Source organism: Mixophyes fleayi, chromosome 1, assembly GCF_038048845.1.
Source record: "Mixophyes fleayi isolate aMixFle1 chromosome 1, aMixFle1.hap1, whole genome shotgun sequence".
Taxonomy (NCBI): domain Eukaryota; kingdom Metazoa; phylum Chordata; class Amphibia; order Anura; family Limnodynastidae; genus Mixophyes; species Mixophyes fleayi.
In genome coordinates, this window is record NC_134402.1 from 437,082,931 (window position 1) to 437,098,271 (window position 15,341).

Consider the following 15,341-nt stretch of genomic DNA (forward strand, 5'->3'; position numbering starts at 1 on the left):
GGTTCTAGTTCATTCGTAGGCTGTTTTAATATGCACGAAAACCCGTTTAAGTGTATCAGGTTGCCTCTAGTACCTGATGATTGTGCAACCGAGCATCAGTTTACAACAACACTCAAAAAGACCAATCACAGTCCAGATTTAAAAGTAAAATATTAGTAACGTGACGGGGTACATTTATATCAGATGTTCACCCCTTCATAATTAATGAATGCAAAACCAACAAGAATTAGGAAGACTCTTTATTCTCTCACCCTGACACTTTGTAAACCGTTTTGTTTTAAGGACGGCACAGACGTGGACTTCTGCAAATACCCGTCCACCAGTCTGCCAGACTTGGTGAGTGCGTGCGCTGCCCAGGAATCTCGCACAGACAACAAGGAGAACGTGGAGCCAGATGGGGAGCAGGAGAAAGGACGGGGGATGTCCCCAACAGCTGTAAGTGTCTTCCCCTTTATCCTCTGAGCGCCGCAGAAATAGCCATTGTTCAATCAAAGCTTCAGACTTTCCTGTGCTCAGGGACTGGACCCTTCACAGGAAAAAATACATGAGGTCATTTCTTTTGGTATAAGATAATAACTTTTCGATCTTTATTACAGCAATTAATACTTGTCAAATTAACAGATTAAGTGGTTATGTTATTGAAGGGGTGTTAAAATGGAATGTAGATTTAACACATTGAGTTAATGGAGTTGTCCAGCCGCAGAGTGTCTATGTAAAATGTATTCAGGCATTGGTTACTGTTTAACCATACTTACCTCATAGTTGCCAACCTTTAACGATTGGCCTCCAGGAGTCTCGGTGTAGAGGTGGGCGTGAGGGTGCGGGGCTACGTGAAACTTGTAAATTTTGACCCCGCCCCCTGTGACATAATGTAGCAAACGCATAATTTTAGCACGGGGGCGCAGGCCACAATGCTGCAATTCCCAGAGAATCGCATCATGGAGACTTCAGATCTGCCAACTTCACTAGGAAGTGGGCAGATGCGGGAGAATGGTCAGCTCTCCCGAGAGTCTGGGAGACCTACCCAGAATTCGGGAGAGTTGGCAAGTATGATTTACCTACCTTCTGTTTCTTCCCGCCCCTGGGAGATCAATATGACATGACATGCGACAAACCACGGCATGGAGTCCCCCATCCTACCCACTTCCGTAGGAAGCAGGCAGAATTCGGGAGAATGGCCTGCTCTTCCGGGAGTTCGGGAGACCTACCCGGAATTCGGGAGTATCCCGTACATTAAATAACGTGTACTCATCTACAGCCTTTTAGTATCTATTGTTTAATTGCAATAGCTACAATATATACTTTTTTTTTTATCTTGCTGTCATGTGTTTTGTAGCTAATATAACACCACCCTCTGTTCTAGCTAACAAATATAACTTGCTGTTTACTATTTACATTCACAACTAAAGTGATGGTAGTGCGTAGACATGACATTGTTGTCTGATAATTGCTCCCAGTACCAGAAGCTCAGAGAAATGTCACAGTAGTAATGACTTCAGTTTGTTGTAAGGTAATATAACCTATATAATGCTGTGTGACTGCATGTTCTGTTACTCGTAGATATGAGTTTATATTTGGTGTAGAGCCAGGGGTGGATCTAGACATTTGTCCTACCCGGGGCGATTTTAGGGGGGAAGCGATTTAGGCCCCGCCCCCTTCCTGATGTGTGCAGCTGCCGGCGGCTGCACACTATGTACAGGTCCGCTCGGCAGTGACAGTGTGCAGCTAGCCCCTGGTAGGGGGGTGGGCGATCGCCCCCCCCCTGGATCCGCCACTGCCTAGAGCAGACGGCCTATGGCTCTCTCCCTATTGTGAAACTACAACGTGATGGGGGAGGGGTGTGATGGCGGGACAGAGATGACTATGTTTGGGTTCGGGGGGGGGGGGGGGTGTTGTACCTGTGCTTGTCTGTTGTAGAGATGAGCACAATTTTCCAAACTGTTTCTCATATTTGCCCTATTCTGCATTTGGGCACGAAATCTAAATCAGAATCTGCTTTAAAGGTTCCCAATCCTACCCCAACACCACCACACATCAGAATCGTTGTTCTAGTTATGTTTATACACTATAAATTCTGCAAAGTGCAAGTTCACTAATACATTGTGGAAAGGCCGATTCTCGGGAATGTCAAAGATTGTATCTCCGGAGCTTTGCACCTCAGCAAAACCCAACAAATATAGTAGTAAATTAACCAACCAATCATCATATACCTCTGATGAAGGAAGCTGGGTGTTCCCAAAATGCAGAATGAGATGGTGGCTTATTCATAGCACTGGATTGGTATACCCACATGGGTCTTATTACTGCTCGAGGACATGTCTATGAGACCCCATTAGTGATGGGCACACTTATTACAATCTATTATAAACATGGATATGATACATGTGTATATACAATCCTTTTCTATATGATAGAAAATATTTTGTAAATAAGACTCGTGCCACTTTGTTACTGCGACTTCTTTTGAGATTCAAAGTTACTGTATCTAATTTGATAACGATTATATGTTGCAACACAATACTTCGTTTACTTTTAACAAAGGGAACTGAAAGTCCAAGTCTTTACTTTTAGTTCCAATGTGCCTGTATCACACAGCTACAGAGACTGGCCCGGCGAGGTGGTAAGTTTAATCTGACCTCTCCAGGCCAGTATTACTGGCCTCAGTGATGTTGTGTGATCAATGTGACGGCAGAATATTCATGATTATGAATTAATAATAAATAGGCCCCAGGGCACTGGAACTGTGGCTGTTTATGTAACGGGTCGTCATACGTTTGTGAGTGGTGAGGATAAACTCCACACATCCTAGGTACCTATTGTAAAGTTTCCATCTCGCACCGTCTTTAAAAATGAGCTTCATGATTACTTAAGTCGCTCTCTAGTTACTAGTATTCTGCAGAATGTGAAGACGTTGATAGGCACTTGTACAACTGGCTTCAGAAAGGCTTCCACGTGGCTAGGATAGGGCACTTTAACAATGTGTGGCATTTAAATATGACAAAAGACTGTAACTCTGCTATTCCTAGAAGTGTACAGACACTTGTGCTAGCTCCACCTTGCTGGGCAGTGTAATTTGTAGACCATTCCAGCATTCCAGATATGTGTATAGATATATGTGTGTGTGTGTCTATAAATATAAATATATATATATATATATATATATATATATATATATATATATATATATATATATATATATATGTTAACCCGTGCATGATACTCATGCATTCTAGTCAAATCAAGCTACTTAAGGTGTTAAAAAGGTTCTTGTCATGCATTTGGGCCATAGCCCAGGCCTCCTCAGGGGAAGAGCGTTACTTCCCGACGCAAGCGCCCTTTTTTAACGTGGTTTTGTCCACATGTCACCACCTCATCATTCTTCTCCATCACCTCATCCTTCATTTTCATCGCCACATCTATCCTGATGTCTATCCAGACACAGGGATCTCTCTCAGTGGTCCTGAGTATCACACTCCTCTCACTCTGTCATCCTCGGCAACCACCAACCACTCCCCACTGTCACCCCCGGCAACCACCAACCACTCCCAACTGTCACTTCTCCTTCAAGAAATATATATATTTTTTTTAAATCTTTATAACAAATTAAAAACATCTTAGTATACCAAATTTCAGCCCTTTCTGAATTTTTTTTTCCACACACACTAAGAATTTAGTAGGTCAGTGTATAACTCCGCCCAGCAGGTGGCGCTGCAGCTTGGTTTTATTTTTTACACACACAGACAGACAGACTAACACACGCCACTAAGCATTTATATTATAGATAAATATATATATATATATATATATATATATATATATATATTTGTAGAATTAATACGAGGCTTTGTTGTAATGAGTGTACCGTATATTTCCCCAACTAATTAACTTTGCATGTAAAATGACTTGAAAGTAGAACATTGTACCCATACAGATGTTGCGTGTTGCTGTTTTATTGCAGGAGTCTTGTTCAGCGTAAGAGTGAATGAATAAAACAAAACTGGCAGAATTATTTATGGGGGAGGATTGGCAGACACGGCAGGCTTCATTTGCATGTATAATTGATGCCATGACTAATTAAACAAAGTGATGTGGGCTGGACAAGAACTTGAATTTAAGCCTTTGGGTAGGTGACGTGATGGTTTTACGCCGTTAGAATACTGTAATAAAACACAATATTTGGTTTAATGTGGTTTCTGTTACTGTTGTGATTTGACAGTTTTAGAGAGAGTGTGAGTGGAGCGTGAAACAGTTTTACTTTATTTTGTGGGTGTTATTCATACGGTTATAAAATATAAAAAAAAAAAATTTTTTAATTCACATGTAAAATCACTTTTTTTTCTTACCTATCTAGGGTTAATTGAAATTATTTATGTATAGATTTCAGTGGAACGGTTCTGCTGGGGGCCAAATTACTACAGATTATTGTACAAACGTTGCTTGAACTTGGACTAACCCTCTGTCAGGAGAGTAATCCTGTCTTGTTCAGCGTGTAAACATAGACATCAGCCTGATGTCGCTGGTACGAGATCTGGTTTTAAAGGGACTAAAACTCTATTCTTGTATTTCCCTTTGTATTTGTCTAATGTATATATAAGGATGACTGTATAAAAATATTCTTGTTATAGCATCTAACTTCTATGATGGTGCTAGGAAGTATGCTTGCAGAACTCTAGTGCAGGTGTCATAGTTTGCCTCCTCCTCCCCATGTCCCCCTATTCTTCTCTCCATGCTGTCCTGTCAAGCTTACTGAAGTGTGTTAATCCTCTCGCAATATACAAAATAGCTCTGGTTCCTGATCTCGTGGCAAGAGCTATATGGAACAACATTTGAGCAAAGCATAATGTAATTGGGGCTTAGCTAGGTGCAGAAAGGATCGAAAATATGACCATGAGAAAATAAACCGGTGTTTGTAAACAATAAACTATCTCTAAAATACAAATTTTTCTGTGCTAGACACAATTAAGCCAATGTAACTTTTTGAGGTTGCGGCCCCTTTAAGTAGTAATGGAATTGGGTGCGTATCATCCTCGTTCGAAGGTGTGTCATCCACTTTACAATAAACTGGGAGCTTACTGCATTTTGCAGATTGCCTGGGGAGAGGTTTACTGATGAGAATCCAACATCTGCTAAATAGATTTGAAGGTATTGCAATCCTCTTTCAGTCGTGGAATTTCCAAGCCCGTCATAATTCGTTACTTTAACTGAAAAATTATTGGCAAACGTTACTCACGTTCAGTAGTAGAGATGTAAATGAAACACAAATACCATACTTTAATTAAACGTGCTCTCAGAGGGGCCTGCTAATCCTCATGACACAAGTGATTTGTACGTATGCGTATAATCGCGGCCAATTAGCGGGGTCTCGCTGCTCCACTGCTGAGTTTTGAGAACTGTCACAGAGTTCTAAACTGTAACTGCTAATGTTCCGTATTATTAAATTGAGATCATGTGTGCAGGGATTGGAGAGAGAGAAGGGAAACAGTATCTGGTGTTTTAATAAAAATGTATTTTAGAGCTGCCAAGCCCTGTAAACGTGCCACACGCTCCGATGTGGGAACGCGGTTGCCTGGAACAGATGTTTTCTATTCTTTCCCACGGATTGGGCAGCGTCGAGGAGCTTTTGAAGTGTCACCTAGGCAGCTTGAGGGTTAGCACCTGGAGAAGGATGCTGCATCATTCCAGTGGAAAAATGAGATTTCCTCCACCTATAAATGGTGCCAGACATTTGGGGGTCTTTAGATGGAGCTCAGTGGATGGACATTTTCCCTGGCTTCTTAACAGGTGTAGCTGGCTCTTAGATTTGTCTGTCTCGATTTTAGGCAATTTTGTCCACCCCTTCCATTTGTGCGTCTGTCTAGACATCTTTATTGATATAAGGCTACGACCAGATGGACGTTTTTTTTTGGAGAGCGTTTTTAAGCGATGTTTCAGATATGCTCATAATACACGTGTAAAATGCCTTGGATGAGGTTCTGAATAAGATCTTCCATACCTATTAGTCTCCAGATAATGACAGGTACAGGAGTGGGAAAATAAGGGCTGCCTAATTTTCCCCTCCTGGATGTAACATGAGAGGGGAAATTCCAGTAGCGTGCCTAAAAGTGTGGGGGTGGAGTATGTCCGTATATAGCCAAAACAAATGGATCAATCCTTGGATTCCTCACATATTCTGCAGCCATTATGTACATCAAATAAACCAGTGAGAGCCAATCAGGGAGCTGCTTTAGGGAGCAAAACTAACGTTGTATTTGCTGAAAGACTGCAAACTTACCATTCTGAAATCCATACTGTGACAAAGTCACAGGATTAATGCTAAATTACAGAGATATTTGTCCCAGGTCCTCTGTCTTGTATACACTTACATCAGGGAGATTGTTTAGCTCTGTGGGGAAAGTTTCCCAGAGTATGTTTCACAGCAGACTATTTAAGAGTTGTACCTGTGTGGGGTCTGTAAAAGGTTGCAGCCCTGATCACTCTGTCTCTCAGACCTGGGGAGGAGGTTGGATTCCTTCTGAGAGTACCTGCTACGGGAGAGGAAAATAATCTTTGGTGTTTAAGTCTGGGACACAAGGTCTTAGACTTGAGAGAGGGCCTCTAAGGAATGTTTAGTTACTGCCGGAGAGGCTTTTGTTTATGTTTTGTTTATTTGCGCATGCTCAAAAAAAGGTCAGTTGTACCAGAAATCCTGCATTTTTCGTGATTTATTGCTGCTGTTCAAAGCCATTTACCCCAGGTAATTGTACCTGTTCCCCTGATTATGTCACAGTACATACACACTGTGCACACATTAGGGCTAATTTGCTAACAATCTCATCACTTGCCCATCATTGGCTGAATCTGCCCCCTCCAGCTTGTGAAACATGATTGCTATTGATTCCTACCCACCTTAACTTGCAAGGGTAAAAGCTTGGCATGTCACTAGCTGGATAGAACACAGACCCATCACATATTGGATGAAATGTTCCACCCCTGCAGCAGCCTGTGTCTGCAGAACACCACACAACAATACAAAGCTGTGCAGGTATCAGATTGTTTCTCAATGGCCATCCTCAGGGTCAAACACAGGACTTTTAAGGGGGGTTTTCCAAATAGTTGAATTCGGAACAAAGCAAAAATAAAACATAAAAAATAAAGTACCACAATAAGCAAAATAGCATTGATAACACACATTAAAACTAGCAATGATACCGCACATTAAAACTAACATTGCTAACGCACATAAAAAAAATGAACAACAACAAAAATAAACAAAATAAATTGATACCATGACACACGTTTGGACTGTATTACAAACATATATGCAATATATATAATGTTAGGGCAGCATGGTGGCTTAGTGATTAGCACTTCTGCCTCACAGCACTGGGGTCATGCAGTCAATTCCCAAACCGTGGCCTTATCTCTGTGCAGTTCGTATGTTCTCCATGTGTTTTCGTGGGATTCCTATCACACTACAAAAATGTACTAGTAGGTTGGCTGCTATTGACACTAGTCTCTCTTGGTCTGTGTGTGTATGTTAGGGAATTTAGACTGTAAGCTCCAATGGGGCAGAGACTGATGTGAGTGAGTTCTCTGTACAGCGCTGCAAAATTGGTGATGCTATATAAATAACTGATGATGATAACCAATATATTATAGGATACCCTTTTTCATTACTCATTATTAAAGTAAAAATCAAAGCCTGCCTGGTATATTAAATCTTGAAAAATATATGCAAACTAATTAAAGCTTATAGGCAGGCTCCAGTAATTACTTTAGTGAGGATAAATAAGTTAGAAGATCCTAGAATACTATATATATATATATATATATATATCACACAGCTCTGCATTTCAACCCTGCAGGCTCACCAGAAATGGAGTCTTGGGTCTATGAATCAAGGGTAAAACAATATACAAGATTGGTTGTGGGCAGTATCTGGCTTCACCCCATAACCCAATAACTAATAAATGCACTTATATGCCTCGACAAGTAACAGACCTATTTATCTATATCATTTTCCATATAAGCCCAGTGTCCCTGGGACTCACCGTTCAGCAGGGCAGCCAGTGATCCAATGCCTGGGAGGAGCTGCTGCGGGCACACATGCGCAGCAACTCCATTTCGGCGATGCTGGATTGTACAGCAGCCGCGGCGCTGTCAAAGAAGCGTCCGCGGCGGTGCTGTAGAAAGGGACAATGTTTAGCATGTTTATACATTTGTGCCCATTGCTTTGCGGAGGGGAGGGGTTTCTGGAGAACCAGAAACCCCCCCTGCGTACGCCCCTGATCCTCATCAGTACCTTGGCAGTTCTAGTTTAGAACGGATTGGTTAATGCTACTCTTAAGTCGGCTGAGCACAGTGATTGGATTGTTGGGCTGAATTGCCCGATTCCAGATCTATGTTAGATTTGGCTCTAAAAAAAAATAATAACTCTAATCAGTATGTCAAATCTTCAGTTGGGCTGGACAATCGCAATTGCAATATGTTCCGTGCCTTCTGAGCCTTTGTCTGACAAGACTTTCCAGCTCCGTCAACATCTGATGGGATTTTGAGTGTTCGAAAAGGTCACTAGTAATTATTTGACACTGGCACATTATGGTATTGGTCAACTTTGGGCTCCTTATACATCCCAGAATGAGTGGCTTTTTTTAGATACTGTCTTAGCAGTACAGATACAAACATTTAGGGGCATATTTATGTAAGGGGTATGAAAATGGGTGGGGATAGGGCACATTTTTAGGTTTGTCCCATTTATCAAAAGACTTGTCGCTGGAGATACCATTATTATCACTGGCGATAATACTAGCTTTGCATGAGGAAGTATTGTGGTGGTACTTATGATACCTGTTCTGTTGTCACAACCATCACAGTCAAAATAACAAAATCATTTTTTTAAAAAAAAAAAAATAATACTTGAAAGTTTTCAAATATATTGTTTTAAATTTTCAAATAAATTTTGTCCATTTTTAAACTCTTAACAATACAAACAAACAAACAGAACAGGAAATAATAATCTATATGTAGTGTGTTAAAATCAATACGTTAATATATCTTTTAAAATTGCACATAAATGAAATCATGTAAAGGATTATGTGCAATTTTAAAGGATGTATTAAAGTATTGATTGTACTACACTGTATGGAGATTATTTCCTGTTTTGTTTGTTTGTTGGCTGGAACATCCACACAAGGAAAAGAGATCTACTTAGATGAGCCAAACGTATGATGAGGTCAACTCTAATGTTTATATATTTGGTGCGCACTATTTATATCCTTGCACGTGATGTAGTTGTGTTCAACATATTGCATTATTAGGCACTCTCTGTGTATATTATTTTCCGATGGCTGCCGTCTTGAAATTCATGGGGAGAAGAACAATTTTTTTATTCGGTGATAAAAAAAAAAAAAGATTGCAACGAAGGGGCAGTTAATCACAATTGCCCAACGTTGTGCACAAAATCAGTGTCATCTCCCCATTGGTTCACATTCCCAGGGCTCCAGGCTAGGTAACCAATGGGATTTTTCTTATCGTATACTAGCTTCTAATGGAGAAGGCTACATTACACCTGCCTGCGCAGACTGTGACTTATTGTGGTGGAAGTGAGTTGATGTCAATGTGGATCTTAACCCAGATATGAAAATCTGAACACCTAGATCCATGTAAAGAGTCGGAGTTTAAATAAATTAAAGCTCAGCGATCACCATGTAGCTAATACAACCAATGTTTACATCTTCAACTGAACAGCTGGCCTTTCCCCGAGTGAGGCATTTATACGGCCGCTGTCAGGTCAGTATCTATACAGAATTCTCATGTCATCCGCAGCAAGGATGAGCTGGGAGAGACTCGGAACTGCAGGAAACTTCCTGCAAGACAACTGGGACAATGTACTTTTTGGCATACTTGCAGAATAAATTCACAATACAACAGGATGGAACCTTCAAGACCCTGTGAATTGTTGCTGATGAGCATTAGCCAACAAGACCTACAGGATTACTTTGAAAAAAAAAAAAAGATAATTAAAAGACATTTCTTTCTGTTATTTGAAGGAAACAAATTCCGTTTTGGCAAAAGTGGTGCGTGTCTATTGTTAAAAAAAATGTTGTTTTAATCATATCTCATGACCAGCTATTTGTCATGCTAATCAATGTGCTGTGTTTCAAAATATTCAAGCAAAGATTATCCATTCCAATTAGGGTTTTATTGCCAAGCATGTCACTGACAGAATACAGACAACAAGCTGCAATATTCTTAACTATTCAGGGTAGAGAACTAATGTAGTCTATGTTAACTTAAAACAGGCCTTCCAAATAAACTATAAAGGCTAAGTTCACCTTTGTGGATATTTTGGGGGGTTCATGTGAAAAGAAGAGGCAAAGGGTCTGTTTTTCAAATATCAGTCTTGTCTTGTCTGTGATTGTAGTTTAGGTACACTCTCTAGCAGTGTGCATCTAACAAGTACCTTGTTGTGAAGAGCTCTCTGCATACACTGGTCATCCACCACAGTGTCATCTCCTCAGTGTCAGTAATTTGAAATAAGAGCAAGATATTTGCACTAGACCAGTGATGTGACGCTTTAACCTCACACATGCCACTCCGACCTCCTCACATGCTACTTACATGCCAGTCAGACCTCACCACTTGTCACTCACGCCTCCCCACATGTCACTCACGCCTCCCCGCATGTCACTCACGCCTCCCCGCATGTCACTCACGCCTCCCCGCATGTCACTCACGCCTCCCCGCATGTCACTCACGCCTCCCCGCATGTCACTCACGCCTCCCCGCATGTCACTCACGCCTCCCCGCATGTCACTCACGCCTTCCCGCATGTCACTCACGCCTCCCCGCATGTCACTCACGTCTCCCCGCATGTCACTCACGCCTCCCCGCATGTCACTCATGCCTCCCCGCATGTCACTCACACCTTCCCGCATGTCACTCACGCCTCCCCGCATGTCACTCACGTCTCCCCGCATGTCACTCACGCCTCCCCGCATGTCACTCATGCCTCCCCGCATGTCACTCACGCCTCCCCGCATGTCACTCACGCCTCCCCGCATGTCACTCACGTCTCCCCGCATGTCACTCACGTCTCCCCGCATGTCACTCACGCCTCCCCGCATGTCACTCATGCCTCCCCGCACGCTCCTCCCATGTCACTCACGCCTCCCCGCATGTCACTCACGCCTCCCCACATGTCATTCACACCTCCCCACATGTCACTCACACCTCTCCACACACTCCCCACATGTCACTCACACCTCTCCACACACTCCCCACATGTCACTCACGCCTCCCCGCACGCTCCCCACATGTCACTCACGCCTCCCCACATGTCATTCACACCTCCCCACATGTCACTCACACCTCTCCACACACTCCCCACATGTCACTCACACCTCTCCACACACTCCCCACATGTCACTCACGCCTCCCCGCACGCTCCCCACATGTCACTCACGCCTCCCCGCACGCTCCCCACATGTCACTCATGCCTCCCCACATGTCATTCACACCTCCCCACATGTCACTCACGCCTCCCCGCACGCTCCCCACATGTCACTCACGCCTCCCCGCACGCTCCTCCCATGTCACTCACGCCTACCCACATGTCACTCACGTCTCCCCGCACGCTCCTCCCATGTCACTCACGCCTCCCCACATGTCACTCACGCCTCCCCGCACGCTCCCCACATGTCACTCACGTCTCCCCGCACGCTCCTCCCATGTCACTCACGCCTCCCCACATGTCACTCACGCCTCCCCGCACGCTCCCCACATGTCACTCATGCCTCCCCACATGTCATTCACGCCTCCCCACATGTCACTCACGCCTCCCCGCACGCTCCTCCCATGTCACTCACGCCTCCCCGCTCGCTCCTCCCATGTCACTCACGCCTCCCCGCTCGCTCCTCCCATGTCACTCACGCCTCCCCGCTCGCTCCTCCCATGTCACTCACGCCTCCCCGCTCGCTCCTCCCATGTCACTCACGCCTCCCCCTCGCTCCTCCCATGTGACTCACGCCTCCCCACATGTCACTCACGCCTCCCCGCTCGCTCCTCCCATGTCACTCACGCCTCCCCGCACGCTCCTCCCATGTCACTCACGCCTCCCCCTCGCTCCTCCCATGTGACTCACGCCTCCCCACATGTCATTCACACCTCCCCACATGTCACTCACACCTCTCCACACACTCCCCACATGTCACTCACGCCTCCCCGCACGCTCCCCACATGTCACTCACGCCTCCCCGCACGCTCCTCCCATGTCACTCACACCTCCCCGCACGCTCCCCACATGTCACTCACACCTCCCCACATGTCACTCACACCTCTCCACACACTCCCCACATGTCACTCACGCCTCCCCGCACGCTCCTCCCATGTCACTCACGCCTCCCCGCACGCTCCCCACATGTCACTCACGCCTCCCCGCACGCTCCCCACATGTCACTCACGCCTCCCCGCACGCTCCTCCCATGTCACTCACACCTCCCCGCACGCTCCCCACATGTCACTCACACCTCCCCGCACACTCCCCACATGTCACTCACACCTCTCCACACACTCCCCACATGTCACTCACGCCTCCCCGCACGCTCCTCCCATGTCACTCACGCCTCCCCGCACGCTCCCCACATGTCACTCACGCCTCCCCGCACGCTCCCCACATGTCACTCACGCCTCCCCGCACGCTCCTCCCATGTCACTCACACCTCCCCGCACGCTCCCCACATGTCACTCACACTTCCCCACATGTCACTCACACCTCTCCACACACTCCCCACATGTCACTCACGCCTCCCCGCACGCTCCTCCCATGTCACTCACGCCTCCCCGCACGCTCCCCACATGTCACTCACGCCTCCCCGCACGCTCCCCCCCATGTCACTCACGCCTCCCCGCACGCTCCCCACATGTCACTCACACCTCCCCGCACGCTCCCCACATGTCACTCATGCCTCCCCGCACGCTCCCCACATGTCACTCACGCCTCCCCGCACGCTCCTCCCATGTCACTCACACCTCCCCACATGTCACTCACGCCTCCCCGCACGCTCCTCCCATGTCACTCACACCTCCCCACATGTCACTCACACCTCTCCACACACTCCCCACATGTCACTCACGCCTCCCCGCACGCTCCCCACATGTCACTCACGCCTCCCCGCACGCTCCCCACATGTCACTCATGCCTCCCCACATGTCATTCACACCTCCCCACGTGTCACTCACGCCTCCCCGCACGCTCCCCACATGTCACTCATGCCTCCCCACATGTCATTCACGCCTCCCCACATGTCACTCACGCCTCCCCGCACGCTCCTCCCATGTCACTCACGCCTCCCCGCTCGCTCCTCCCATGTCACTCACGCCTCCCCGCTCGCTCCTCCCATGTCACTCACGCCTCCCCGCTCGCTCCTCCCATGTCACTCACACCTCTCCACACACTCCCCACATGTCACTCACGCCTCCCCGCACGCTCCCCACATGTCACTCACGCCTCCCCGCACGCTCCCCACATGTCACTCATGCCTCCCCACATGTCATTCACACCTCCCCACATGTCACTCACGCCTCCCCGCACACTCCCCACATGTCACTCACGCCTCCCCGCACGCTCCTCCCATGTCACTCACGCCTCCCCGCACGCTCCCCACATGTCACTCACGCCTCCCCGCACGCTCCCCCCATGTCACTCACGCCTCCCCGCACGCTCCTCCCATGTCACTCACGCCTCCCCACTCGCTCCTCCCATGTCACTCACGCCTCCCCGCTCGCTCCTCCCATGTCACTCACGCCTCCCCGCACGCTCCTCCCATGTCACTCACGCCTCCCCCCTCGCTCCTCCCATGTGACTCACGCCTCCCCGCACGCTCCTCCCATGTCACTCACGCCTCCCCGCTCGCTCCTCCCATGTCACTCACGCCTCCCCGCTCGCTCCTCCCATGTCACTCACGCCTCCCCGCTCGCTCCTCCCATGTCACTCACGCCTCCCCGCTCGCTCCTCCCATGTCACTCACGCCTCCCCGCTCGCTCCTCCCATGTCACTCACGCCTCCCCGCTCGCTCCTCCCATGTGACTCACGCCTCCCCGCTCCACTCGCTCCTCCCATATCACTCACACCTCCCCGCTCGCTCCTCCCATATCACTCACGCCTCCCCACTCCACTCGCTCCTCCCATATCACTCACGCCTCCCCGCACACTCCTCCCATGTCACTCACGCCTCCCCGCACGCTCCTCCCATGTCACTCACGCCTCCCTGCACGTTCCTCCCATGTCACTCACGCCTCCCCGCACGCTCCCCACACGTCACTCACGCCTCCCCGCACGCTCCCCACATGTCACTCAGACCTCCCCTTCAAGCCCCTATGGGACCCCTGTACAGGTTCCTGGGAGGTTGGGGGGGACGTCCCCCACACCAGTGGCAGGTGCACTCAGAAATTCAAAGCGTTTTTGAGGGATGGATTTGGGGGCTGTCTAGCTCTTTGTAAGCTATAGGCACACCCCAGGGGTGGTGTCATGTACCCAATGTAGTATGATCACACTCCTAGCCTGCTGCTGTATATGACCTTTGGTTTTGCACTTTCTAGCTGTACTTTTACCCCTAACCCTCTGACGCCCTTAGTCTTTTAATGTTCTGCATTTATCTCCACATTGATTTTTACACCAGTCTCCCTGAGAGTCTGACTGTGTGATAATGGTCTTCTCCAGCTGCATCCGTCCATTCCCTGTTTCGCCGGTTTCATGAATGTGTTGATGGACAGTGTCCCTACTTATCAGGATGGCATTAGTGTGGTTTCCATGAAGACCATTGATGCCCCGTCCTTAACCTGTTGCCCACATTCTATCTACACAGATCTCTGAATAAGGGGGGAAAGTTTTTTCAGTTTGATATATCAATAATTTTAATTAAAATGTTCAATCCAAGTATCAGCTGCACATAAATATTCAGTTCTAGGTGTTTGAAATATTAATAGTATTTTTAGGCAGATAAACTGATGAGCAGTTGACAATCTGGAATGTTTCAGTGGAAAACTTTTGTCTAACCCCAGTAATAACCTTTTTACATAAGTATGACCATATGTTTAAGCACTAGGAAGCATGAAAGAGATGCCTGTGTGAAAAACTGCCTCAGCCCTATAAAATACAGTTTCCTCCACAAACTGTAAAAGTATATATATCTATACTTCATAACGAGCAGTATTTCAAACACATTCTTCAACTGTGCTCCAGGCAGAGTGAAGTAAGATTAAGATGTTTAAATGCACTAAACTGCAAATAGTACTTGATAGTTATGGAAGATCGAACCAGTCACAAAGCTGTCCCGATCGGGATAGCGGGACAGAGCCGTCCG

At 46.7% G+C, this 15,341-nt stretch overlaps 1 protein-coding gene across 5 annotated transcripts in view; it reads left to right on the plus strand.

The window, feature by feature from the left end:
* The window catches only part of PDZD2 (PDZ domain containing 2), a 216,374-nt gene that overhangs the window by 131,216 nt on the left and 69,817 nt on the right, over positions 1-15,341 (plus strand). For all 5 annotated transcript variants that reach the window (XM_075184731.1, XM_075184741.1, XM_075184750.1 and 2 more), the window contains exon 5: positions 283-435. In XM_075184731.1, the coding sequence (XP_075040832.1) occupies positions 283-435 (153 nt within the window). The remainder of the gene's footprint in view (positions 1-282; positions 436-15,341) is intronic.